The sequence below is a fragment of the Xiphophorus maculatus genome, chromosome 4 (genome assembly GCF_002775205.1).
Source record: "Xiphophorus maculatus strain JP 163 A chromosome 4, X_maculatus-5.0-male, whole genome shotgun sequence".
Lineage (NCBI taxonomy): Eukaryota > Metazoa > Chordata > Actinopteri > Cyprinodontiformes > Poeciliidae > Xiphophorus > Xiphophorus maculatus.
The window spans coordinates 26,909,020-26,934,821 of record NC_036446.1 but is presented as its reverse complement, the minus strand read 5'-3'; the positions used below and the strand labels follow the sequence as shown (position 1 = coordinate 26,934,821).

At 38.0% G+C, this 25,802-nt stretch overlaps 1 protein-coding gene across 6 annotated transcripts; it reads right to left on the bottom strand.

Annotated features, from left to right (window-relative positions):
- csnk1g1 (casein kinase 1 gamma 1) lies at positions 1 to 24,069 on the bottom strand. 6 transcript variants are annotated; one of them, XM_023332908.1, is made up of 14 exons: positions 23,903 to 24,069; positions 16,567 to 16,978; positions 15,858 to 15,898; positions 15,227 to 15,296; positions 10,604 to 10,755; positions 10,273 to 10,507; positions 9,356 to 9,441; positions 8,539 to 8,623; positions 8,117 to 8,265; positions 7,928 to 8,035; positions 7,072 to 7,182; positions 5,693 to 5,796; positions 2,258 to 2,281; positions 1 to 431 (listed from the first exon to the last, which is right to left on the bottom strand). In XM_023332908.1, exons 2-14 carry the CDS (start codon positions 16,745 to 16,747, stop codon positions 377 to 379), a joined length of 1,401 nt encoding a protein of 466 aa, XP_023188676.1. In that variant the 5' UTR covers positions 16,748 to 16,978; positions 23,903 to 24,069; the 3' UTR covers positions 1 to 376. The 6 variants fall into 6 exon arrangements, with proteins under 6 accessions (XP_023188676.1, XP_023188677.1, XP_005807166.1 ...); XM_023332909.1 differs by lacking the exon at positions 2,258 to 2,281; XM_005807109.2 differs by lacking the exon at positions 7,072 to 7,182.
- Between the last annotated feature and the right edge of the window lie 1,733 nt (positions 24,070 to 25,802).

Below are 25,802 nucleotides of genomic sequence, written 5' to 3'. Positions count from 1 at the left end.
GAAATATGGCAACAATGATGAGAGAAAAACATTTTGGCTGTCATGGAGAAAAAAAAAAACCCCAAACAATTCTTGGACCGTCTGACGTGTAAAACATCCCACATAACTTAAGAGGAGTGGGGAAAAAAAATTAAAAAACTCCCATCGTAAGACATGTTTCCTGTACATCTCCACAAACCAGGGTTTGTTTGTTTTCTTTGTGTGTGTTTTACTTTCTTTTTTCCCCCCGTCAAAGCGGTCCTGGCCGAGAACAATTCAATCAGAATCTTTCAGTTGACTCCCTCTTTTTATTCTGAGTGGGACCATCCAGGTTTCTGAAATCACAATCGACTCTTAAGCGGACACGAGGAACGATTCGTTTCCGGTCCCCGGCTCATCATTTGTGCCGCGGCGTGTTCTTCTTCCGTTTTCGCCTGAAGAAACAGCAGCACCTGCGGACAAGGGGGGGGGGGGGGGGGGGGGGGGGGGGGGGGGGGGGGATCGTTAACGCGAACGTACGAGCGGCAACGCGTGACGCAGAGGTTGCCTTAGAAACGCTGCTACAACGTTTCCGTGGCTTGAAAAATCATTTTAGCATCAAGAACAAGCACCAGCATCCACTGTGCGTCTGGATGCTTATTCACTCCCAAGGTTTTCATGTACAGGTGCATCTCAATAAATTAGAATATCCTCAAAAAGTGACATTTATTTCAGAAATTCCTTTCAAAGTGTGAAATTTATGCAGAAAATGCTAAAAAGTGCGTTTATTTTTTATAAAATAAGTAAGTTAATTGATGGATTTACAGAAGATAGTCATCGAGCTAAAAAACCCGTCGTTGCTAAAGAAACTTATTCCAGAGTTGTATCCAAACAGTTGAAGGAAAACCTGTACTAAAAAAAAAAAGTGCCATTTATTTTGAAAAGCCGATTCATAAATTTGGTAGACGTTCAAAAGGTGTGGACTTTGCCTGGAATCGGTGCTTCGAGAGATGCCACACATTAAAACAGTAATTCATGCAAAAGGAGTTCCGACCAAATACTCTGAGCTCACACCACCGAATACGCTCAGAATATTTGCACAATACATGGACAAAATGTTCAGTAGGCGGAAGTATCGGGTTGCATTTTGTTTGGTTTTCAAAAACTGAATATTAGGTTTAGGGCTGAAACAATTAATCGATGATCAAAAAAATCGTCAACTAATTTCCAAATCGATTAATCGCTAGCTGGGCAGTACAGACTCAAAAACATGCCGTTTCCTGAAGGAACAACACCCTCAGAGCAGTAATTCAGCCAAAACTGCACAAAATAGTATATAGATTTTCTTGTTCTTTATTGATGTTTGGTCAAGTAAATGTTTTTGGGAGATTTTTTAGCTGCAGATGCATCCTATGCTATGCTACATATACTCAAGCGTACACTGAAGGACGCTTTATGTTATGTTAATGCATTTTAGGCAATACAATGTTTATTTTCTTATTTAAAAAAGACATTGAACTATTTGTTTATGTGTGTCTTTTAATGTATTTCTAAAATTGTATAAAAAAAAAAAAAGCCTGGAGTGGTTAAATGAAAAATCTGCAAAATGTGTCAATTTTGATCAGATTAATCGATTAATCGTTAGGACAACCAATTATTAAAACAATCATGAGTTGCAGCCCTAATTCATTTCCATAATAGTAGGAAATTAACAGAACCAAATGCTTCATATATCATTTCCTGTGTGTGTAGTGCAACTAAAGGTTCTACCTTTTGAATCGAATGACTGAAATGACCTCGACCTTTTAATGACACTCTCATTTACCGAGCGACACCTGTACATGAAAAGAGAGGGCGACTTTTTCTTGTATGCGCTAAAAGAAAAGCACACAAAAAGCACAAGACATGGCGAGCCTGAGCGCTCAGTAAGGACACACAGAGACAAGACATAGGACAGTGACTGGGTTCTCTTCGATAAATAAACCTATAAACAAACACTTAAAGCCTGTAAAGAAGCTACAGAAGCTTAATAAAAAGACCAGCTTAGTATTTCTGCCTTGATCCGCCACTAGTTCCAACATCATCATGAAAAGAAAAAGCACTACTTAACTTATTGCTAAAATGACTGGATTAATTAGAAAAACAATAGAAAACCGCACTGTTCATTTATTTGGGTTCAAGGCACTATTGTACCAGTGAGAGTCTGCTTAAATTTAGTGAGTAACTCCACTGGGCCCAGCCTAGGCCGGTCCACTCCCTGTCCCATGAGTATGATGTGGACAAGCAGAGAGGGACTCACCACAGGTTGAGCATTTTCACGCAGCTACAGAAGAGAGAAGAAAGAGTGTAAAGAGAAAAAAAAAGATAGATTAATACAGTAGGACTAGGTTTATGAGAGTCGGCGCACAAACACCACACACACAACACAGGTGGACACAGAGGGGAAAGATGGACAAAAGGAGCAAAAGGATTCCATCTGATTTATTTAATGCTGCTGAACTGATTAGTGCGTCATGTCAAAGTCCCATTTGCACTCGTGTTCTGAAAGTCTCAATTTGCACAAACTCCTGAAGGGCATAAAAACAAGAGAGAAACCAGTACCAGTACAAAAACTGGACTTTATTGGAAGAAAACTTCCTGCAGTTTTGAGATCTATAGAGAGAATCTTTTACATAATCAATTGTTTCAAGCATATTGCTTAAAAAGATATTATTCCTAAATGTTTGAGAGAGTAGTTGGAAAGTTACGAAGCCTGATTCTGAGCATTATATATATTATATTATAAATATATATATATGGATATATATATATTTTTTTTCCTAAATGGTATCAAGTTCTAGTTTTCCTTGTTTAGCTGTGGCCATTTTTTTTCTTTAAATTTTTTTCTAAACACAAGAGGAAAACATGCTGTAGTTTTTCTGTTACAGGCAGAAGTTTTGAATCCAACGAAAAATGAAGATTGTAGATGATCCACACTTGCACAGTAAAGCATGAGGCGAACCTGGGTCTGATTTTTATTAAAAACAAAGTACAACAGTCGCGATTCAGTATTCGCAGGCTTATTTTTTTGTGGAACATGACTCCAGATAATTTGTGGAAAATCCACCTATTTTAGTTTTTTTTTCTTTCTTTTTTGTTTTGGTAAAGTATTCAAAAGAAAATGCAGTCCATCCAGCGTCATTCATTTTCTTAGGCGAGGATTGGCTGTCCACCCAGGAGCGAGGAGAAGGAAAAGTGTCGATGTTAGCTGCTGCGGTAGAGCTAGCACTGTATTAATGCATATTTGGTGTCTAAAGTGCCTATGAAAAGTATCCACCAGTTTTTATGCTTTTACAAATCAAACAGGATCAACAAAATTAGACTTTTTGGACTAACTTTTTTTTTTAAACAAAAAACATTTAATGTCAACGTGGAAACTGGTTTATGCAATACAATAATTAAATAAAGATATATTTTTTAAAAAGTGCATAAATAGTCAAGAGCACCGAGGAGTAGAGATGCATCATTTGCATCGAGGCGCCGTTTCGTGAGCGGCAGAAATACAAATACAAACTTCCTCTAAAAGCGTTTATCACTGCCTATGAAGCAGAAAACATGGCATGAAAACATATTTCAGAACAACATTCAAGTGTAATTATTAAAAGATTACTTGAGAAATTAGCTTCATTCAGGTTTGTGAACGCACTCTACATCAGCACTAGCTTACAATAGATTTTAGTGTGGAAGTCGCTACTGACAGAAGAAGAATCAAAGTTAGCTATTTTCAATATCTGAGTTGTTCAGGAAGTCTGAAACAGAAACAAATAAAGACATTTAATACGAAACTTTTTTCTATAGAAGCATGCTACTGTTTAGGCAGTAGACTTAAAAATCAACAGAAAGGTTAAGTCTACCATAGAAAAGTAGCAGTCTAAAGTTTACAATGTCATTTTGATGGTTCTTAAAATTAAATTAAATGTTAGACATCAAGATCAGAATGTCAGAAATGTCTAAATCAAAGCACCGCTAATGGAAACCGCCATTTCAAAACAGCCTCAAAAGCCACGTGAGATTATTTATGCATTCATGATATTTTCCTTCATGAATAAATAAAACGTCAAAAAGCCATCCATACGTGCCGTTTCAATTATTCATGAGTACAGACGGTATTAGCTCAAAAGACAAAGCTAAGCTGCTTCGGCCACCACGTTTACATTTATTACGGGTTGTTTCTAATCGCAGACCAGAAACACACCATCTGATAATGTCGTAAATAAGCCGGCCATCATGCTAAAGACTTGCGTGAGCAAAGCAGAGAGACTTGCGATCTGAATAAATGGGAGAAACCTCTGCTGAAGGTTTTTTGGTCATGATTGTTGTCTCCTGAGAATGAAGGCAGTAATTCAGAAAGGAGTGATCAGCTCAGTAGGACTGAAAAATCCCCTCATCTATGTCTCTTCTGTTAAAAGGTGATCAATCTTCTAGTTCACTGTAACATGAAGTACATTTAATGCTGTTCAAATTTCCAAGAAAGCAAAAGAATACACATCAACTAAGACAGGTGATGCCTGCAACAGCAATATGATGAGGCTAATAAAAAAATTGAACATTTCTTTAATAATGAAAAGAAACATTGACTGTTGAAAATTAGACATTGAAAATTAGACTGACACTGTATGTCAGTCTAATTTTCATTAAATAGTTTATTTTCTGTAAATATTTCTCTTTTCTTACTTGAAGTAAAGAATAATAGCCATACATAGGAAAAAGGATTAAATAAGTTTACACTTCTGCCTACCTCCTTTCCAAACAAACTATCAAAAAAATATCAAAAAAAATATTTTACTGTTTAAATTGTGAATGTGAATATGTTTGAAATGAATAAATGAATATGGTTGCATTCATCTTGATCAAAATCTGCATCGTTGAACAAAATCCTCGATTGGCTCCAACTGGTTACGTGTTGGGAATATGTTTGCTGCATTTCCATTACAAATGTGCAAAAAAACTTTGCTGATGTACCAATAATAATCGACAAAACACAATTTTGCCAATGCGACGTTTTCATTAAACGCAATTAAACTGACGCTGAGTAAGTTTGTTCATGTGATAAGGCATTAAAAGACCGGGCCACTATCATCCTCCTGCAACTTCCTGTTGTCGTCTTTCTCTTTTTCCAGTAGAAACATCCAGTTGTTGATCACTTGTGTGCTGTGAAAAAAAAGTGTTTCCATTGCAGTTTTGTAAAATACACTAAATTATCCTAGCTCATAAATTGATTAAAAACATGAGTTTATTTGAAATTGGAGTATTTCCCTTAAGTATTTTCAGAATCAAAGTCGTTTAAAATGATTTGTCCTGTTTCTTAAACATGTTTCAAAAAAAACATGATCCCTTTATTTTGTGTTGGATTCAAAACTGTGCGCAAAACTTTACGGATATTCCGCTAACTTAAATCAGCAGCACTTTTTGTACACAGTTCTTTTTAGTCAAATTGAATTACTACATTTAAAGCAAAGGCTACATAAAGCACCTCAACGGAAACTTGAATCTTATTAATTGATCTGCGTCAAATTTAAGTATTTAAGAGAAATTCACTGAGATAATGTGACAGAGAAACTCAAGTTCAGTGAATTAAGACTACAGCAAAAGGTCTGGGCTGCAACATTACTACACCCTAAGGAGAGAGAGGTACAGAAGGAGGAAAGCAAGAGAAGGACATGGAAGAGACGCACAGAGGGTCCAGGATACGTACTTGGGCTCGTCGACCACTTCCACATCTGCCTGAGGTGTAATCGGGGTGTTGGATTGAGCCAGAGGGTCGTCTGCGTTCAGCTCGCCGTTGGTTGAGCTGACCACCTGCAGCAAAGACGGGTGTTACTTCTGATTAAAAGTTTGAAACTGCCACATAATGCTGGCCATGAGATAACAAAAAAAACACTTCAGCAAGCTCAGCTCTGGTTTAGAGTCTCAAAGCCCATTTCCAAGAGTCTTCTTCCCAAACAACACGGAGGGTAGAAGCCAAATACAATGTTCAATCTAAAGTAATAGTTAAGAAACCCACCTGGTAAGATTTTATAACATGACTAAACAAACAGTGAGCAAAGATTTTAACATTAAGGGTGAAAGCTCCCCCCCCAAAAAAACTCTAATTAGTTATGAAACTGAAGTCTACACAGAAAAAAGTATTGTACTCGTTATTCTCAAGTATTTTTAAACTAAACTTTGCATAAAGTGCATAATGAATATCTATAATTCAAAGAACTACTGAAATACAATAAAAATATATATTTTGCGGTTTTAAGATGTCTTTTTATGTCACAGCTTTTCAGATCCATTTAATAAGACAATTAACTAAAAAAAAACATTTGCTGGAAATTTTTTTTACATTTTTAAAATACATACTAACGTAGACTTTTTTTTAAAAGCCTACATTAGCATATTTTATTAACTCAATTTAAAAATTTCAACTTGACTAATTGCACCTAAAATTAAAGTACATTTTATGGATAATTTCTCATTTGCCCACAACATATTCACACCTTATTAAGCAAAACTGGTTAAGGTAAAGAAAAAAAAGAAAAAATAACCAGAATCGCCCTTTGAGCCCAACTATAAAACCATACCCAGCATGCATTTCCTTGGCAGAGCCAGTTCATCCTGCCATGCAAAAGGTGTGCTGATTTTATAAAAGAAGTGCCTCAGAGTCATTAAATGTAGAAACCAGAGCTCAAAATGCAAAACTGCTTCCAGATGCCAAAGAAAGAAAAAAAAAAAGAAAATTCACTTTGAACATGTGGGGTGGGTGGCACCAGATCACATGCATACGGCGGAGCAGAAAACAACATTTCCCAGCCAGGGGTAAAGAAAGTAAAACGCTGTAGATCTGTCTCACATAAAAGGTAAAGCTACGATGTAAAACAGCATCAAAAATACTTTATTCACTTCATAAAATCTCATAAAACTCTAAATAAAAAAAAATATAATAAGAAAGAAAACTATGCAGGGAATCACTTGTGTTTACATTGTAAGTGTAAATACTTTGGATTTATGAGACAGATCTGACTTCATGGAGACTGTGGGTGGGGCTGGTGGGGGCTGGGGGTGTTGGCTGAACGGCTAAGGGGTGTGTACCTGTACTGAGCCCCCGTGCCTGTCCGCTGCCAGGTGGGAGGTCAAATAGGAAGAGTTTGCTTGCCGCGTGGGCTGCACCTCCCATGCTCCTCGTCGGTCTGAGCCTGCCGTCTGCTCGGGAGTCGGGGGTTGCCATAGTGATGTGAGGGGGAAGTGGGGTTCGGGGTGAACGGGGTGAGGTGGGGGGTGCAACGGGAGAGGGAAGGAGGGGTGAAGGTGATGGAATAATCGCATTAGAAAAGATGGCATTTGGGTGTGTGAAGCAAGGCACCATGCAAAAGCAGCATGACCAATGAAGAAGAAAACAAAATAGTAAAAAAAACATGAATTAAAACAAGGGGGGAAAAAAATCTAAGCAAGGCCTGAGCCTAAAGCCAAAGAAAAAAAAAAGGAAAAAAAATAATAACAGAAGCTCTTGCAGCTCACACCAAGTACAGAAATACAATCACCCACATATGGATAAAAATCTTTTGAAATACTTAGAAATAAACCGTTTTTATTTGATATAGCACAGGAAGTGATGAATTCCTGAAGTCATCATATCATTAAAAACATCATTCAGAAAGTTTTTAAAGACAGAGGCCTAATTTCAAAGAGCTACATTAGGAAGGTTTATTTTTATAGCCATATAGCCATATGTGCAGGATTTTTATAACAATTGAAGGTAACATAGCTAATTGATTATGCTGTAAAATGTCACTATGTGAATGGAAATCGCAACTCTGCCCCTTTAAAAGATCAAATCAGGCCAGTTTGGGTTCAATATTTTTGCACATTGCTTTGTAAAGCTGCTAAACAGCTTCCCGTGTTCTCTTTTACCGTTACTGGAACTGACTCTCTCTGCTCTGAAGCGTACCTGATTTCGAACCGGCGCGTGCTGCGAGGGCCGGTCTCTGTGAGGATGGCTCTCTCTTGTTACCGCAGAGGCACCAGAGTCTATATGGACAGATCCCACCGGCGTGGGCTGGCGGAAAGGAAAGAATGAGCTGAATTCAAGGATTGACGTATGTAAGGCATGACCATGAAAACAACACGGCACACTTACTATCTGCCTCCCAACCCAGTCGTAAGTATAGTCAAACGTGTATCCTTTTCTCTCAAACAGCTCAGTAAATAGAGTCCTCAGATATTCGTAGTCAGGCTTTTCGAAGAAGTCTAACCGCCTTACATACCGCAAATAGGTGGCCATTTCCTCTGCGTGAAAGGAAACAAGAAAGAAGCTTGATATGGGTAAAGTACAGGTTAACATATAATTACTTGAAAATACTAAAGACAATTTATTGTCCAGCAAAAGTTTGTTATCATGACAGGCCTACTTATAATGTAGTTTTTACAGAGAAAGCTTGAAAACAAACTTAACTGAAATTTCCTCCATGTCTAGTAAATACCATTTCATTTTAAGAATTACAAAGATTTTTTCTTTTAAATAATCAGACTAAATTCATGAACTCGTCATCAGCAGCATACCTGGAAAATTCTCACAGAGGACTTCAATAGGAGTGTTTCGTTTTGTATCACCAATCTTCTGGTATCTTTCTTTCAATGTGTCAGCCTAAAAAAATAAATAAATAAATGAGATCATAAAAGAACATTTCAGTTCTGTTATGAACTGAAATAACAGAATATTAACTTTTGGAATATTAAAAAAAGTTTATCTGGAATATTAACTTTTTATTGAATAACACAAATGGTTAAAACATGCTAGAGAAATCTCTCTATGGAAAGAAAGAAAAAATAACCTCAAAGCTAAATGTGTGTGATCTTTCAACCCATATGCCGCAAAACATTATACTGGAAAATCTGACGTTTCCACTGAATTCCTTGAAGTATCCTGTTATGGAGCAAATTGTGAATAATTTGCTGCACATCGCTCCCCGATATTCCAGTCTACAAAACCTACACCAAGTCAAAATCTGGACAGTGTACAGATCGACGATTTGAGATCACAGCAAGTGTCCAAAATTTACCCAAACTAGTGTGAAGGGTAAAAATCCAGAAGCACAGGATTTTGTCTTGTTTTTATTTCATTTATTGACATTACTCTTTTACTAAGTCGGGCAAGAAAGTAGAGACACATTTTATTCGTTATTTTTCTAAATTTGGTGAAGCCGTTTTCAAAAAGGACAAAGTATCAACTTCTAATGGTTAAAATGAAAAAAACTTCTGAATATACACACTCTTGCATCAACTGCGACGAGTTTCTCTTTAATGATGAATCTTTTCTTAAGCAAGGTACAAAACATTCTCCGACAGATTCGGTGACATGGCCATGCCCTCGTCATACCTTTAGTCCTTGCCAAGGTAAACTCCCACGCAGAAAATACATGAACATGTGCCCTAAAGCCTCCAGGTCATCTCGTCTGCTTTGCTCTGTATCAACACATTTTTTTTTTTTCTTTCATTTTTACATTTCGTTTACAAAAAAACAAGGCTTTAAAAGTTCGACATATAGGACCTTGAAACTTTATCCCATTTTGTCAGGTTAAATTTACAAACTTTTATGTATTTTTTTGGGATTTCATGTGGCAAGTTAAACACAAAGTAATCCATGATTGCGAAGTTGAAGCAAAACCATACTATAAAGGTTTTGACAGAGGACTGTTGCTCAGTGTGTAGAGTAGTTGTAACTTCCTCCTGCTACATGTCACTGTGCCTCTGGGCAAGGCACTAACCTTATGGTGCGTTCACACCAAATGAGTTTCCAGCTTCAGGCACCTCCAGTTTACATTCAAAGTCTATGTGGAGGTGCGTCGAGGACCGTTGCGGTGCGTTTCGAGAATGTAGCGCCAACCAATTTGAAGTGTTTTGAGCGTTTGACGCGTCGAATGCGTCCAACATTCCACATAGACTTTGAATGTAAACCAGACGCACCTGATGCTCAAAACACGCTTGGTGTGAACGCACCATAAAGTTACCAATCAATCTACGTATTGGTGTATGAATTTAGAAGTATTAGCGTAGAGAGTGCCGAATGTAAATTCTCACCACGCTTTCTGGATTTTTATTTGTAAAAAAAAAATGGCAACTACGAAAATGTTTTCCTTCCACTTTAAATTTTAGCATTACTTTGTGTTCGTTGTATAAAATCCCAACAAAATACATCAACGTTCAAAAGTTAACAACACAAAATGGGGAAAAGTTGAGTGCTAGCACGACACTGTATCAAACTCCAACAAAATCACAGCTTTGGCGTTGTCTTACCTTTGCCTAAGTGTGTGTTAATGGACATGTATCTGGCAGTACCAGTCAGGCTCTTATGCTCCCGGTATGGAATGTGTTTTTTGGTCTCGGGGTCGATGTACTCTTTGGCTAGGCCAAAGTCAATGATGTGGATGATGTGCTCCTTTTTATTCCCTTGCCTTCCGATGAGAAAGTTTTCAGGCTTGACATCTCTGTAGATGAGATTTTTAGAGTGCACATACTCCATTCGAGAAATCTGGTGGGGAGAAACAAGAGGAATCAGCCACAGAAAACATTCCAGCGTCCTCCAAATGAGAAAAATAATAACTTGTTCGACAACGCTGGTACCCACCAGCTGAATTGCAATCATCAAGACAGTCTTCAGTGAAAAGGTCCTGTCGCAAAGGTCAAAGAGATCCTCTAGACTCGGCCCTAGCAGCTCCATAACCATGGCGTTGTACTTCCCACAGGGGCCGAAGTAGAACACCTGCGGTACTCCCTCTGCTGGAGAAGTGAAATGACACAAAGACTTAAGAAAAGACAAAGCTGAACCTGTTTGAAGGCACATCCCGCCCTTACCTAGCTCAACAGTAAACAGAATGTGGTGTCTCACCAGGGTTTGGGTTGAGGGTATTAGTGGGACAGCTGAAATATAATCTTTTCACAGACTCGCAGCACAAAGTCCCATTACAATCATATCCTCTAAGCTCCACTCAGTCTAATTGCTTCACATTTTCATGCATTCATCATCTCGTCTCTTATTTTATTACTTGCCAATGAGCAGTTTACTGCTGAGTGGCCAGTCTAATGTGACTATAATGATGGTAGAGATGAGGCCCTTTTACTACTCTGTTTGGGTTGTTTGTCATGGTGGCTTTCTGTGCATTGAAGCTCTTTGTTTCAGAAGAGCATTTAAAAAAAAAAAAGGAAAAAAAAATAAAGCCAAAGCAGCTTCCATGCGAAGTCCTTTAAAGTTATTCTTCTTTAACAAAGGATCCACATGCAGCCAGAGATGCTGTGAGCGGAGGCTGTCGTCCTGATTGCATCGTGGTTTCAAAGAACAGGAAATCAGGTCAAACTGGTAATTGGCTTCAGGGAAGCATGACTCAAAGTTTGCTCCTTCTTACTGCCAGTCAGTGCCTATTAAAAGTGTCATCCCAAGAAATTTCAAAAAAAGCTTGCATTTTATTTTAAAAGCTTATCAAACGAAGGTGTGGTCAATCATGGAAAATTGGCTCTGGAATGCGAGGGATGCACATCGTTTTTGATGCAGCATAAGAGTTCTGCTCGGAAGATAGTTTGATTTTAAAAATTAACAAAAGTATGTAAATCGCCTGATGGAGGAGCAACAATCACCACATGAAAGTACAACACATTCACATGTGAAGATGCAAAGGGAAAGTGGCTGGTGATCAGGTGGTCAACTTTTAGTTTCAGGAGCCCCAATTATTGCCTGACAGGACAGAAACATATTGATCAGATCTTTTTCTGATCACTGAATGCGGCTTAATGAGAGCTGTCAAATGAGCAAGCAAGAATGTCGTGAATCAGGTCTGTTTCATGTCAGGGATGGATTAACTTGTTATAAATTTTATTATAACAAGTTAATACAAATGTTGTTTTTTGCCATGATTTCTCAGTTTTGTTTTTTGCTCTTTCTGCAGGTGTAGCAGCAGACTTCTCTGACTTTCTCGCCTTTCCTTGTTTCCCTTTAAACCTTTTCCCTACCTTTCTATTCTCCTCTCTTTTCCCATGTTTGCGTCCACTACATTTAAAATAAAACCTAAGCGATTTCAATTACACATATATCAAGCGGAGAACCATAGTGAACGCTGCGATGCTAGGCCTGAGAAAATAAACCTTTTGGGCCTCACTTCTGCACTCGGACAACAATTCTGAGTTCCACTCTGCTGGATATGTAAAAAGAAAAGAAAGAAAGAACAAAGGGAAGAAAGACACGCAGTAAAATAGAATCTAGTTGAGTGCAGAATGCTAACTTTTGAAAAAAAAACAACAAAAAAAACACTAACTTCTGTTCAGATATCAGACATCTACATCTTCTCGGGATTGCACACAGAGATTATTTACCAGCTAATGCTAACCAAAACCCAAAGTCAGTTAGAAATAACATTTATGTAACTATTTTGTCCTTATTTCAAAATATTACAACTGTTTTACAGCAAAGGCTCTCACACAGTGTGACGTTGCCCCCGACTCTTATATGAATAATGAATATTAATGACCAGTAGAAGAACCTAGTCTTATGGTTCTTCAAGCAAAACTGGAATTGGCTTAAAAAAAAAAAAGTAAGGTTTTCAAGAACCAGAGATTGGAACTCTACTCCTACAGTTGAAAATTGTGGACAGACATCCAAACGGCCTTCTACAGTATTTTTCAGTCAGTGCTTTTCACCATGAATTGTGAAAAGCGGCATTTTTGGCAGTAGATGGAGCATGGGAATGTAAAAGGCAAGCTGCGCTGCATCCTGTGTAGTTTCTGTGGGTTGTTAATTACACGGCAGAAATGAGTGGATCTAAACCCAGGGTGGCTGTGGGACGCCTAAAAACTGTTCCGATAAAAGATGCGCTATAAATTAGTGGAGAGGGTTAAAACAAAGCTGGTCAAGCTTTTGCGAACTACTAAACATCACCGATGACGTGAGCATCGATGTATGGAAAGAAACGGTCACGATGAGTAAAGATATTTTACAATACACAGGATAATGACTCTTTCCAGTTCTGCAGAACATCTTCCTTTTACCCATTCTTTCCTTAATATCAATTGTGATTTTCATTCATTAAAAAAAATGATGTTCTTGAAACTCTTATTTGTAGCAGACAATCAGATGCGGCTTGAAATCCCACAGAAAGCTCACTCCCATGTTTATCTAACTCAAGTTTTTCATTTCTACCAAGCTGTAGAACGAGATGTTCACTCTTAGGAGTGTTTCATGGTGTGGCAGCTAATACCTTTAACACCTCCTCTGTGTAAACCAACCCTTGGACGAACAGCTTTCCTCCTCAAACATCACCGTCCTCATCATTCTTCCTGTATGATTCGAGCCGAACAACTGAAAGCCGACTCTTACGCCATGACGGAATCATCCTCATTAATAGCCAGAGACATTTGGTTACGCATCAGCAAACAACACCTGATAGAGGGTCAAAGTAAAGCCGCATGAATTCATAAAAACGCTGCCTGCACAGATGCAAACAATCCCTTCGCCTGAGAGGAATGCGGTACAGCGAGCAGCCAAGACGAAATGAGGTCACATTATCCCATCTGGAGGAGAGGACAGAGGTGGGTTAGCTCTAAGAGAGGCAAGGCCTGCTTGCTAAATATTTAATGGGTTTCCGCACAGTTGGCCTTTTCCAGTCTTTGCCTTTTGCAAAACAATAGCCATTATTCTCCCAGACTGATTATCATGTGGACCTGCGGAAATCCAAAATCTCATTATGATTCGGAACTTACCAACAGCTTTAAAGCCATGCTGAGGCGTTTTCACTTCTTAATAAGTTTAGATATTTATAAATCAAACTCTTCAACAGACAAATTTATTATATGTCGGCATGTTTTCTCTATTTTCTTCTGTGTTGAAACTGACACATTATGCTTTTGAGGTCAAACCATTATCATAACCAAAAAACGGCTTTATCATGAGTTTTAAAAAATAGGATTTGAGTGAAATATAGAAAATCTCCCATCCAAACATAGAGAGGGCTTCTACAAACTTTTGTAAACGGGTAAAAAATTTACAGTGAAGGAAAAAAAGTCCACTTTTCTGAATGGACTTCAAAAAAGTCCATACAGAAAAGTTGCAAGTTGATCAACAGATCAAGAAACTGACTGACTCCACGAATGAAAGGCTGAAAAGAAGGGTGGCCATACTGGTCACAGATTCTTTTACTTTTTTCAATGTTTATTGGAAAATGTAGCGTTGTTTGTGTCAAATTTTCATTAACAGAAAAAATAATGAATTACTATTGGAAAATGTGGGTTTTTTTAATACTTGCTAAACAATTAATAATGTAAGAAAACAAAAACAAACTTGCCTTTACTTTTTATAATCATGTTTGAGGTTTATCAACATTTTTGATTAACCAGCAGCACTCTAGTTGGTAATTAATAAAAATAGTTCTCAAAAATATGCTAACAGTTTTAGCATGTGTTGAAAACTAAATGTAGGGCTTTCTGAAATCTAATGCTAAATTTCAGATCAGGATCACAGCATTTTAAAATGATTCTAATTGGAGATCCTGACAAACATCAGCCTGTACTCAACAACAGACACCTATGATTTTATGTCAGTAGCACCCTCAGTGTGCTGTGTGAGTATGTCTTGGCAGACAAGTTTGAAAATCAATGCCTGCTTTTCATTTTTAAAACTTTAGGGGGAATTTGAATGGATGACTGGGATTAATTGGGAATGGTTGAGAAGGAAACGCAGACAGGTTTGTCTCGGCAATCTTGGAGAAGATACAAGGTATCAGAAAGGCTAGCATGGGGCCAACCATTTCATTTTCTAGTGTTTGTAACGAAGGAGACGGCAGATGAAACCTTTAATTCTAACTGAGATGGAGACAACAAGAAGAGGCAAGCGAGACACAAAATTCTCTTCCCTTTGGGTTGATCATTTGTCTTTAAAATGGCTCTCTCATGTTTCAGTCAGCCATAAAATCTTCATATCTTTCTAGGTTAATAAGAAGTCCAACTTCAACTCAAATAAGAGAAACTGTTTCCCTACGAGGCATCTCTAAAGGTCACCATCTCTAAAGGCCTTCATGCACTCTTTGTACACAATATCCTGGGAGATTAAAGCAAGCTCTTAAACCAGCTTGATATCTGCTCGGAGATGTGTAATCACTTGTTGTGGAAACGATGCAATCTCTGTCTTTATCTTCCAAAACAATGAAATCATTATCATGCAGTCACACATAAACACAGCAGGGAATTAAATCCAAATCTTTGATCTCACCTGTGGTCCCGAGACTTTTGTAGAACCGGTACTCCAAATGTAGCTGTGGGGCCCTCGACTTCACTGGTTCCTACACGACGTGCACGTAAAAGATTTAATTAATTTTATAGTGAAAAAAATCACACACAAAAAACCCCCCAAATAAAACAAGATGCATTGATTAGGCTCTTCATAATGATTGTCGGTTTTCCTTGAGGTCTGACCCTGTTTTTGTCTGATTCCATTTTTGCTTTCTTTGTACTAAAGACGCATAAAAGAGGAAAAGTCTACTGCAGGTTCTTTTAATATAGTAGTTTTTAAAAAATTCAATAAAATCAAAAGATTGCAAGAGTATCTCCACTTCAATCAAAACATGAACTATATGCCAAAAAGATAATGTGGGTTCTTAGTTACAACACACTTAATTACTAAGAAAAAAAACAACATATTTAGGTATTTGATCTGTTGTTTATCAAGTAAAGCTAATCAACGCAAAAACTGATCTCTAACCAATTGATTGGTGCATATCTAAATAAAAGAAATTGCTTTTTTCCCCCCTAAAATGGAAACAGTCAAAGGTTTTTTTAAAAGAATATTCATGCACAGCAGTAGTAATGAGTAAAGTGTTAAAGTGTAACTGCAGAGGACTTACCAGTTTAATGGCTACATACTCATTTGTGTAGAGATTTTTACCTAAAATAAGACAGAAAAGTAAAAATATATTAAAAACCGGACATTTCATCTGGGTGTAGGTTTTTCACCTCTTCACCATTCTGTATCTTTAACACTGATGATGGCTACCAGTACTTTAAGGATGTTTCGCCCAGACCTTACATAAAATCAGAACGATTTGATGTAAGACCATTCTGACTTACATCCATTCCACAGAACGTTTAATATTGAGTTTGAAAAACAGAGATTTAAGCTAAGTTTTTATGTTCTAATCAATAAATCCATAAATAAGCACATACTGTACATATTTAAGGAAATGGGCATAAAAGAGTTTGTGTTCAGGTACAAGTGAAAGTAGAAAAAAGCAAAATGGAGTTAAGAAATGGAGTTTAGGGTGCCTGCTGCTCTGTTTATGTGACACAATTGCGCATTCCTGTTTCGCTTTCTCTGTGCTGTATGTATAGTAGGCTTATTAAATGTGCCGCGGATCATCAAGGAGATCATTTTGGTCTAACCCGGCCCGAATATCAGGTCGGGCCCAGACCATAAATCTAAACTCTAGTACGAAGTGGTGAAGGGGATGAACTGACCAGGAGATTCCTCGACTACTCAACATGACATGAGCCACTGATGCCACAAGCGTCTCATCAGTTCAGCGTCATTTCAGAAAAGATTCAAACCCCACTTACCGAGCTTCAGTTCCCCAAAGTTTCCACAACCGATCTTCTTCCCCACGCGAAAATTAGGTCCCACCATGAGAACGCCGGAGGTGTTCGAGGAGCCGGACGGTCGGTGTCCGCTCCGGTTTCCCTGGTTAGCTTTGGTGCTTCTAGTCGTCCGATCGCCATATTTCTCTCTTTGTTGATCCATGGCGTGCCGCAGCACTGGTCGGCGGGAGCCTCGAGTGACGCACAAAAAAAGGCCTCCTGGGCCGTGCCCACCGCAGCAGCCACAGCCCTGGTTACTGGTGGCACCTGGATGGCACAGTCGCTCTCATGGGCCAGAAGCTGGAGCTGTCAACCCGCGGGCCTCCCCGACCTCGCCCTCTCAGCTCGATCAGTTGCTAGGCCTCGACATCTGTCACACAAGGAAGGTAGAGACCTGGAGAGAAAAACAATTAGAGAGAACAGGTTAGACCTCAGATATGTGGGTCTGAAAGGGCTTAATTTATATTGTCACTATGAAATATAGTAGATTGAAAAATTTAAAAAAAATTAAACCAGACTGTAGGAAAAAATAACTAGGCTTGACAATCCTACCAGGGGAGTTCTTATTTACAAAGCAAACTGTGCAATGACCTCTAAACACCAGAATAGCAGACTAAGCAAATATATTTTGAAAACTCTTTAAATACAACTTCACTTAAGTTGTTACTAAAAAAAACTGCACAAGGAAGTAAGAATAATAATCTGATGGAAAGAAACCAACAAGGAAGCGGAACCAGCTTTAACATATCTTTAGTGATCAGGTTCATAGCTGAGGCTTTGAACTTTCATTTATGTGTATGCATAAACATACAGGAAAGACAGAACTGGGTTTCTTAGCAGAATTCATTTAGAGGTACATGTACGTCTTCCAATACAGTAGCAGACAGGAACTGGTCCATCAAGGAGATAATTTTGTCCTTAGTACATGTCTGCAGACGCTTTAAAAGGAAAGTACATAGTTTTCAAAGTTCAAAATAAGTCTGTATTGAACAGGCCAAATTAAAACAACAACTCCCCCCACCCCCGTCGTCTTTTTTATTTTGCCAGCCAGTTTTGTTGTTTTACATTGAATTAAGTAGAAAAACTGTTGAACAAGTAAGTGTACCCTTACTGTTTCTATAGCATTCAGGAGGGAAAGTAGCAGCCACGTGCTGCTGATCAAAGCAACTTGAGAAACTGCTCAGCAACAGGACGATCGCTTCAACAAGAGCAGCAGTTTTGGCAGTTTGCTGGTCTGAAGAGTGCAGGTGCTCGACAACGCTAAGCCATTAAGAAAAAGCCCGAAACATCGAACCTTAGAAAAGGTGGCACAATATCAAGAAAATATGCAACTGTGATAAATGAGATGCCAATATCGATTATAATTTTCAATCAATTTTTTTTTGCACACCTGACAGTCCGAAATCCTCGGTTCGATTAATGTCCAAAATTGCAACATCTGTTAGATTTTTGCTTTCACACTGCACCGTGTCAAGTGGACCAAAAGCTTGTCTGGATCTGGTCACATCAGATCCTGATATCTAAGCTTTTTTCTTATCAAAACAGCTTTTCTTTTGCAATTTTTCAGACGTTTCTTCTGATAAGGATTCCGTTTTCTGCTGATATGACTATATATATATTCGCAATTAAAAGTTCTCTTGGCCTGACTTATACTCCGTCATGATCGAAATAAAAGTCACTTTTTGAAAACATTTTCTGTAATTTCCATTTTTAGAAAAGAAAGCGTTGAAAAACAACAAGAAAAGACTCATTCACCACCTTTAAAACAAGCACAGATTGAGAAAATAGATCAACGGTGGTCCGCCGTAAAAAAGTACTGCCGTCCTTAAGAGACAGCGATCAAGTCACAGTGGTCACAGAAAACACAGCAAGCAGTTTTAGCATCAACACAAAGCTTAAGGCATAGTATATCATCACAAAAGCATTACACACACCGCCCACAGCTACAACCTGGCGGACAACGTATTATGTCAACAGTTACATAAAGCCACGTCTACCTCCACTCGACTGCAGATCTAAAAATCGCTTGATTACTGCTGATGAAGACGGCTCAGTGTTTTATTATGTAATAATGACAAGTTATGTTTCGTCGATAGGGTTAAAATCCATCTAGTTAGGTCTACTGCAGCAAAATAATCATTCTGATTTTGCTCAATTTTACAAAAGAAATCATTTTAAAAACCTATTAGTAATTCAGCATGAAAAAAACACAAACTGTTTTGAACACAATGGCATAATTCCTCAGCATGGTAAGGCTGATGCTGAAGGTATTCTGTGTGTGTGTGTGTGCGTGTGCGTGTGTGTGTGTGTGTGTGAGTGTGTGTAGGCTTCTGGATGACTCATGCTCAGTGTTGCCTGTACAGATCTCAGCATCAAAGACAACCCGTTTGCTCTCAAGGGCAACAGAGCGCTGTTGCTATTACATAAAGCCGAGAGCATAACACAACAATAATAAAAAAAATAATAATAATAATAACAAATACGTTTTCAGAGCCAAGCTGCAACAGCTTCCGTTGGGCAAATAATGATTTGTGGGCTGTTCAAAACCAAGCGTTTTGATTAGCGACCGAGGAAGAGCTTCCTCGTCTTCACACACACACACACACACACGAGCCGGGCCCTCGAAACGCTTTCATTCAGTTCACACCGCACGATTATATCAGAGGCACCGCAGTTCACTTTACAGCTGCAAGGTTGTTACAGAGATAATTACTTGTGTTTATAAAGGAAGAGGACAGCTACAGTGATTTTAGGGCTGTGTGTAGGCTAGAAAAAAAAAAGTCTACTACTGAATTTAACAGAAAGAGTTGTTGCTTTTCTGTTTTAAACAAGTAATTACGACCTGTTTTGCATTTCCATCTCAAATATTTGTGCAAATGCTATGAAACCCTGGTGTTTTTGTTACTCAAGGTTATTGCACCGACCCATGCATTCATCCACCCAGCACTGCTGCGGTCACTCTGGATCTCAGACATGCCCGACCAGAAGACTACCATGGAGACGTAAACATGGTACCTGCAACATCTTTCCCGTATTATTTTAACTGATTGAACGTGCAAATTTACAAGACAAGAACTAATGTGTTGTGGAAGCTAAGTAGGTGTCTAAAAATAGAAACTGCCTGTGCTGAACATCTTTTTCAGTTGGAACTGTGTAAAGGGTGTAGCAGGATTGTGTGATCCCTGATGAGAGGTGGGGAATCCCCGGCCTTCGTCCCTGCGAAGGCAACACACCTCCAGACAAAGTGAGGATGTGTTGCGTGACACACACCTGTTGGCTGAACTTAGAGAAAAATGCATTCTTCAGATGGAAAACACATGAAATCACTTAATTTGTACTTTTATTGACTAATGGATTCTAGAAGTTATAATGTCTGTAAGAAACTTGCAAATGCCATGTCTCAAGTATGTTTTATTCAGCTGTCTGTAGTTAAATCAGACCAAACTTTTCTTGTTTTTATGTCAGTTTGAATTATTTCTACTTGCTAAATGTCAAATTAGATTTCTTTCTCAGAATTCAGAAGGTTATATACATTTGCTTAGGGAATATGGTCTTAATCTGTATGCATGGTTTATTATAAGTGTATTATAAGTGCCTGGCGGTCACCAGGCTTTACTTGTTTATTTTAAATAGGGTTTTTGTTTAATACAGTAGAGGCAGATTAAGCCAAGTTTATAGTTGAGTTTATAGTTGACGTGTTACACTGAGCATAAGGCAGTGCGCTCCAACCACACACTCCCTACACGCTATCATTTTCAAATTGTGATGCCTGCTTATGCACCTCCAAATTTTTGTATCTTTTAACACTTTTCAATACAAACATACGTCGAGTCGCTTGTGGACTGGCCCTACCTTAATACATTCTGGACTCTGACCTTTTCTGCCGAGTCCAGAAAAGGGCTCGGCAGGTTTTCTGGAGGAAACCAGAGTCAAACATTTTGGGTTTCCTTCCACAAGCTTCTCACGATGGCTTGCTTGGAGCACTGTCTGTTTTGTCCGTTAAACACTTTGTAACCACTTTGGTTGTTTTCTTGGGGTAATTGTCCAATTGAAGACCAATCTGCCCCCAAGCGCCGACTTCCTGGTTGATGTTTTCAGATGTTGCTTCAATATTTCTTCATAATGTTCTTTTGTCATGATGCCATCTACTTTATGAAATGCAGCAGTTGCCACTTCCATATTTCATAGTTAGGATGGTCCTCCCAAGATTACAAGCAATCCCCCTTTTTCCTCCAAACACAACATTGGTTATAATGGCCAAACAGCTCTACTTTGTTTTCATCAGATCACAGGACCTGTCCTCAGGTACTCAGGTATACCTGAGGACAGGTCCTGCAAACTGCAGTCTGGCATTTATTGTCTTTGTTTTGGAGTAATGGCTTCCTCCTTGCTGAGTGGCCTATCACTGCCCATGTCGGTACAGGACATGTTTCATGTTTCCTTGTACATAATGATACTGTCTTACCAGCTCCTGCTAGCATTTTCACAAGATTTTTGTGGTCACATATGTTGTCATGAGAATTATATTCTGAGTCTTTTAAAATCTTCTTTTCAAGGGCATAGGGTAGTAAATGTATCTCACCTGTTGAATGAAGGTGTAAAATACATGTTGGTGATGGCATGTTTCAATGAGGCTTGTGGTTTTGTTTTGTAACTGATTGAATGTTAGCCCAGCTAAACACTATTTAATGGCAATTTTGGACTTTCAACTCACTTCAGTTCATCTATATAACAATAAAATGAAGCCAAACTGCTCCAATTTCTCTCTAATTCAAGATAATTTGTTCATTGTCATCATTAAAATAAATTCACTTCAGCTTAATACATTCAAATAGTATCTGATTAAAGATACTATTATAATTTTAAACCCAAATTATAATACAACGCAGTTAAATTCAGTTGATCAAATCAATATGCCAATTGAAATAAACATTATCTGATTAAATAAAGAAAATGATATTGAGAGTGTTTATTTTATGATTCTAAAACAGCAAAGGACTGTTAGTAGTTTGTAAAAATATAATAAAACATTATGAAAGTAATGATCAGTAACAAAACACATCCCTTGAGTTAAATGTAGTTTACTTTCTCAAACTATACGTTTTTAAAAATAGCAAATATTTGATTAAAAACCTCAACAAATGTAAAAAGCTAAACCCTTTCAGCTGAACTGAATTTATTATAACAAATATTTTCTGACGCATTTTGTCTTTAATAAAAACCGTGAATGCTCAGAGAGCAGTGATTAACCTTCAGTGGAAAGATCAGCGTTTGAGGGGGGCCTGCCAGCAGCGCAGACCCCCACTGTGGCAGTGCCAGCTGACTCTCATTTCGAATAAACTAACTTATCACTATTTAGACTCTGATTACTCAAATATACATCAATTCTCAAACGTTACATACCTGTGCACCTCCATTTATAAAGAACTTTTTCTCAATCTGGTTTTCAAATCAGAACTAATGAACACATCTAAATCTTATTAAAGCAAACGTCTCAGAAAAAAAACACACAACGGGATGGCAATATTGAGGCAGCCATTAATTCCTCCATCTCACTTGTATCAGTGTTCTGAATGTGCTGAAGAGCTACTGCCATTGGATTAAGAAAAATATATATATCATTATAAGACTCTTCTACTTTCTCCCTTTAGTTCCATTTAATTAATTAGTTTTTGTGTTCAACTTAGATTTGTCATTCCTAGATGCCTGAGCCGACTTCTCTGGCAATCAAGATGTACAAAATAAAGTCTAAGGTTCCAAATGGCAACGTTTCATTATATTTTAAAGTAATAAATTGTTTTCATTGTTTCCCTGCATATCATGTCTGATGGGTATTGCGATTTTATTTACAAACTATTACGCAAGCTTTATAACTTTTGACATTTATTTAATTTAGACCAAACATTTTGACTCGGCACAGGCGGGTTACGAGCAACAAGCTTAAAAAAAAAAAAAAACTTGCAATTTTTTTTTTATCTTACTGTTTCAATGGTTTGAAGACATTTTAAAGAAATGGCAAAGGAGGAAATGGAGTTTTCTTTTGGCTAACAGATAAGAATCAGACACTTCCTGCTGCGCACTGCTGGTCAGCTAGATGCATGAAAAAATGTAACTGCTTGGAAACAAAAACAACAATAAAAGAAAAAAAAATAAATCTTAATATGTTTTGGTAAATCAAAGAGTCCTACCCAATCAATTTTTTTTTTTACATATTGCTATTATAACCAGAAGGTGTAATATTTTGTACCCTAAGCACTTGGAAACTCTACATATAAACAAATGTTATAATGCTAATTTTAGTGATCAATACACTTTTGCAGAATATAATCATTTAGCCTAGAGTACTCGGTTGGAATTCTACATTTGTAACAAAATGAGTGTGCAAATCTCATCTTATTTAGATTTGACTCAGTTTCTTTTAAAATATATTTTTTAACACAACAAAATGAAATCAGGACTGATCCTGAATGATCATCAAAGTTAACACTGACTTTGATGATTTCTAATTCAGTGTTTTAGAAAACGCAACAATGCGAGTAATGTTTTATGCTTTGCTGGTTCTGCTGTTAAAGTCTTTCTGTGTAACCACACAAGGAAATGTAGGTCGAGACGCAACATTTGACCACAAGCAAAGGAAACGTGCAGGTGCATTTAAACAGAGAAGTCATAAACACTTCAGTGTTTTAATGCAAGACATAAGAAATGTGCTGATCAAGAGAGTCTATGCGAAACAAATCTAGAGCAGAGAAGCAACGAAGGCGCAGAAATACGCTTCAGTCGTGGGGAATGTGAGGTTAAAAATGAAGATGATCGATCTAAGGAGGCCTGCGGTTGGTCCAGAACAGGGAGACGTGCTGGCAGCTGTGCACCACTGGGTCCCGGACAAAGCCATAACTGGCAGTCCAACATAAAGGCAGGCCAGACCGAGCAGTGAACAAAATAAACATGGACGAACTCAATTTAGCCTCTTTCAACATTAAACATAAGCCGTGTAGGTAACGTTAGCAAAATATTACTTAGCGACAGGTTGCTCTGGTATAAATATACTCTGTGTACAAAACAACAACAAAAAAAGAGGGAAAAAACGTAGCAGGAATATTTAATTGTTTCCCTTGTAAACAGAGTTGCTTAAACGGGAACAAAAGCAATATTTCTTTACAGGTTGTTGACGACAAAAACAACCAAGTGATGGCTGGGTGACAGCTAGACCGAGCGCAACAAGGAAATTAGCTCCGTTAGCAACGACAATATTAGCTTAAAACCTTTTAAAAAATGCTCCTTTCCGGGGCTCCGCGCGAGCAAAACGCAACGAGCTCACCTTCACGGGGACAAATCCACACGACCAGGAGTCCGCCCGTGTTCCGCTCAGGTCCAATGTAACCGAGCGCTGGGGGAGATTCATGTGAGGCTTTCCTGCGCTCTCCTTGCCGCTGAGGTTTTCACGCTAACAGCCGTTAGCGACTCTCTCCATTCTTCTTCTGCCGTGAAAAGGTTCCGACACACCGGATGGAGAAAAACGGCACCGCCCGCTTCGCACCGCACACTTCCAGGTCAAACCGAAACTGTCCCGATTATTTATTGGAACTAAGTAAGAAAGAAATACTTGGGGCCAACACGTAGACAGTTTTAAAAGACACGTGTTTTCATATTTCGTCCGGAAAATATGTTTGAAAGCTGGACCAATCTAAAGAAGGAATTATGTCATTACAAGTCAACCGGGAATAAATACGAATTCAGTTGGATCTTTTCCTACTGTAATAGTACAACACAAAGCATTGGTCTTTTATAACCTTTTTTTGCTTTCATTTTATTTCACTGTAAACAGCTCTACAAATTAGTGAAGACTTGGGTGTCCCTATCCATTAACTGGCCTGAAGAAGTTTTGTGTTGAGAAGTGACCTAGTTCTTATTGATGTTGCTAAAATAGTGCGGATCCGGTTCTTTTCTACAAACCACTGTCTGCAATGTCTATTAAAATGTAGTGTGTTCAGGCAAAAAAAATAAAAAATAAAAAAATGAAAGAAAGAAAAAAAAAGATCCCCGTTTTTGAATTTGAAAATAAAACTGTGTCCTGCGATTGCTTTTACGATGAGGATTTTTGGCCCCACCTGGCAAAACGTTGGTTCAGAGATCTCACAGACCGAATCGCTCTCTCCCAAACACTTTCACACATTTCACTCCATTTTACAACCATAAGTACCAACTAACTTCTAATTAGTTGCTTTGAAACATAAAATTGGTCGTTCTTTGATTTCTTTTAACCAGTAGAAGATTCACAGTATAAAGAAATGGCTCAACCAAATCCTTTCCACCATTCATAAAACGAGTAGAGTGGGACAGGTTGCTTGATGCTTCTCTAGGAACACGTACACAATTCTCTACAGCCTTGTGGAAATATCACAGTACACTGAAGTTCTCATTATAGTTGACCCTTTCTTCCAAAACGTTCACAGCACTGTACAAGTTCAAAACCCGGCTTCTTTTTTTGTGGATGAAGTTACTGTAGAAAAGCCACTTTACTGGACAGCAATGCGCCTCTCTATATACTGCCACCTACTGGCCAAATAGTCTACGTTCATAAAACTGTCTAGTACCTGGCACCTTGTGAATATCTTTTCAGCCTTACATTTCTACAAAACCAAGGACTAAAACAAATAAAAAAAGTGAAGACTCTGAATACTTATGTAAATCTGAATGTACATTTTGGTTTTCCATATTTAATATATTTCCAAAGGCCTCCTATTTTCCACATTGTCAGTTTTTTGTGTGCAAAATCTTGAGGACAGATAGTAATTTAATTTAGAATAAGGCTGTAATTTAAATGTGGAAAAAGTGAAGTGTTGTGAAGAATTTTTCGGTTCTGCTGCACCTATGAACACAGGATAGAGAAACTACTGAAAACAAAGGGAACACAATCCCGACTGAGGTTATCCCCAAAGCTTGCATGAAAATGCAAAAATTTACTGTAATCTAAATTATGCAATAAACCTTGAAGATAGAAGTTTTCAGAAAAGGGTGAAGAAAAACTAAACCAAAACGTGTAAAATCTGAAAGCTGGGAAAAATTTTGTTAAAAAATCATGGCAGATAACACCCAAAGCTTAGTCAAACATTTATTTTGTACATTTGCCTGAACACCATTTCAAAGAAAATGCATGTACTAATGCAAAGTGGTTATAAAAATAAAGCACATTCTTATGTAGAGGACAATCAGAAAAC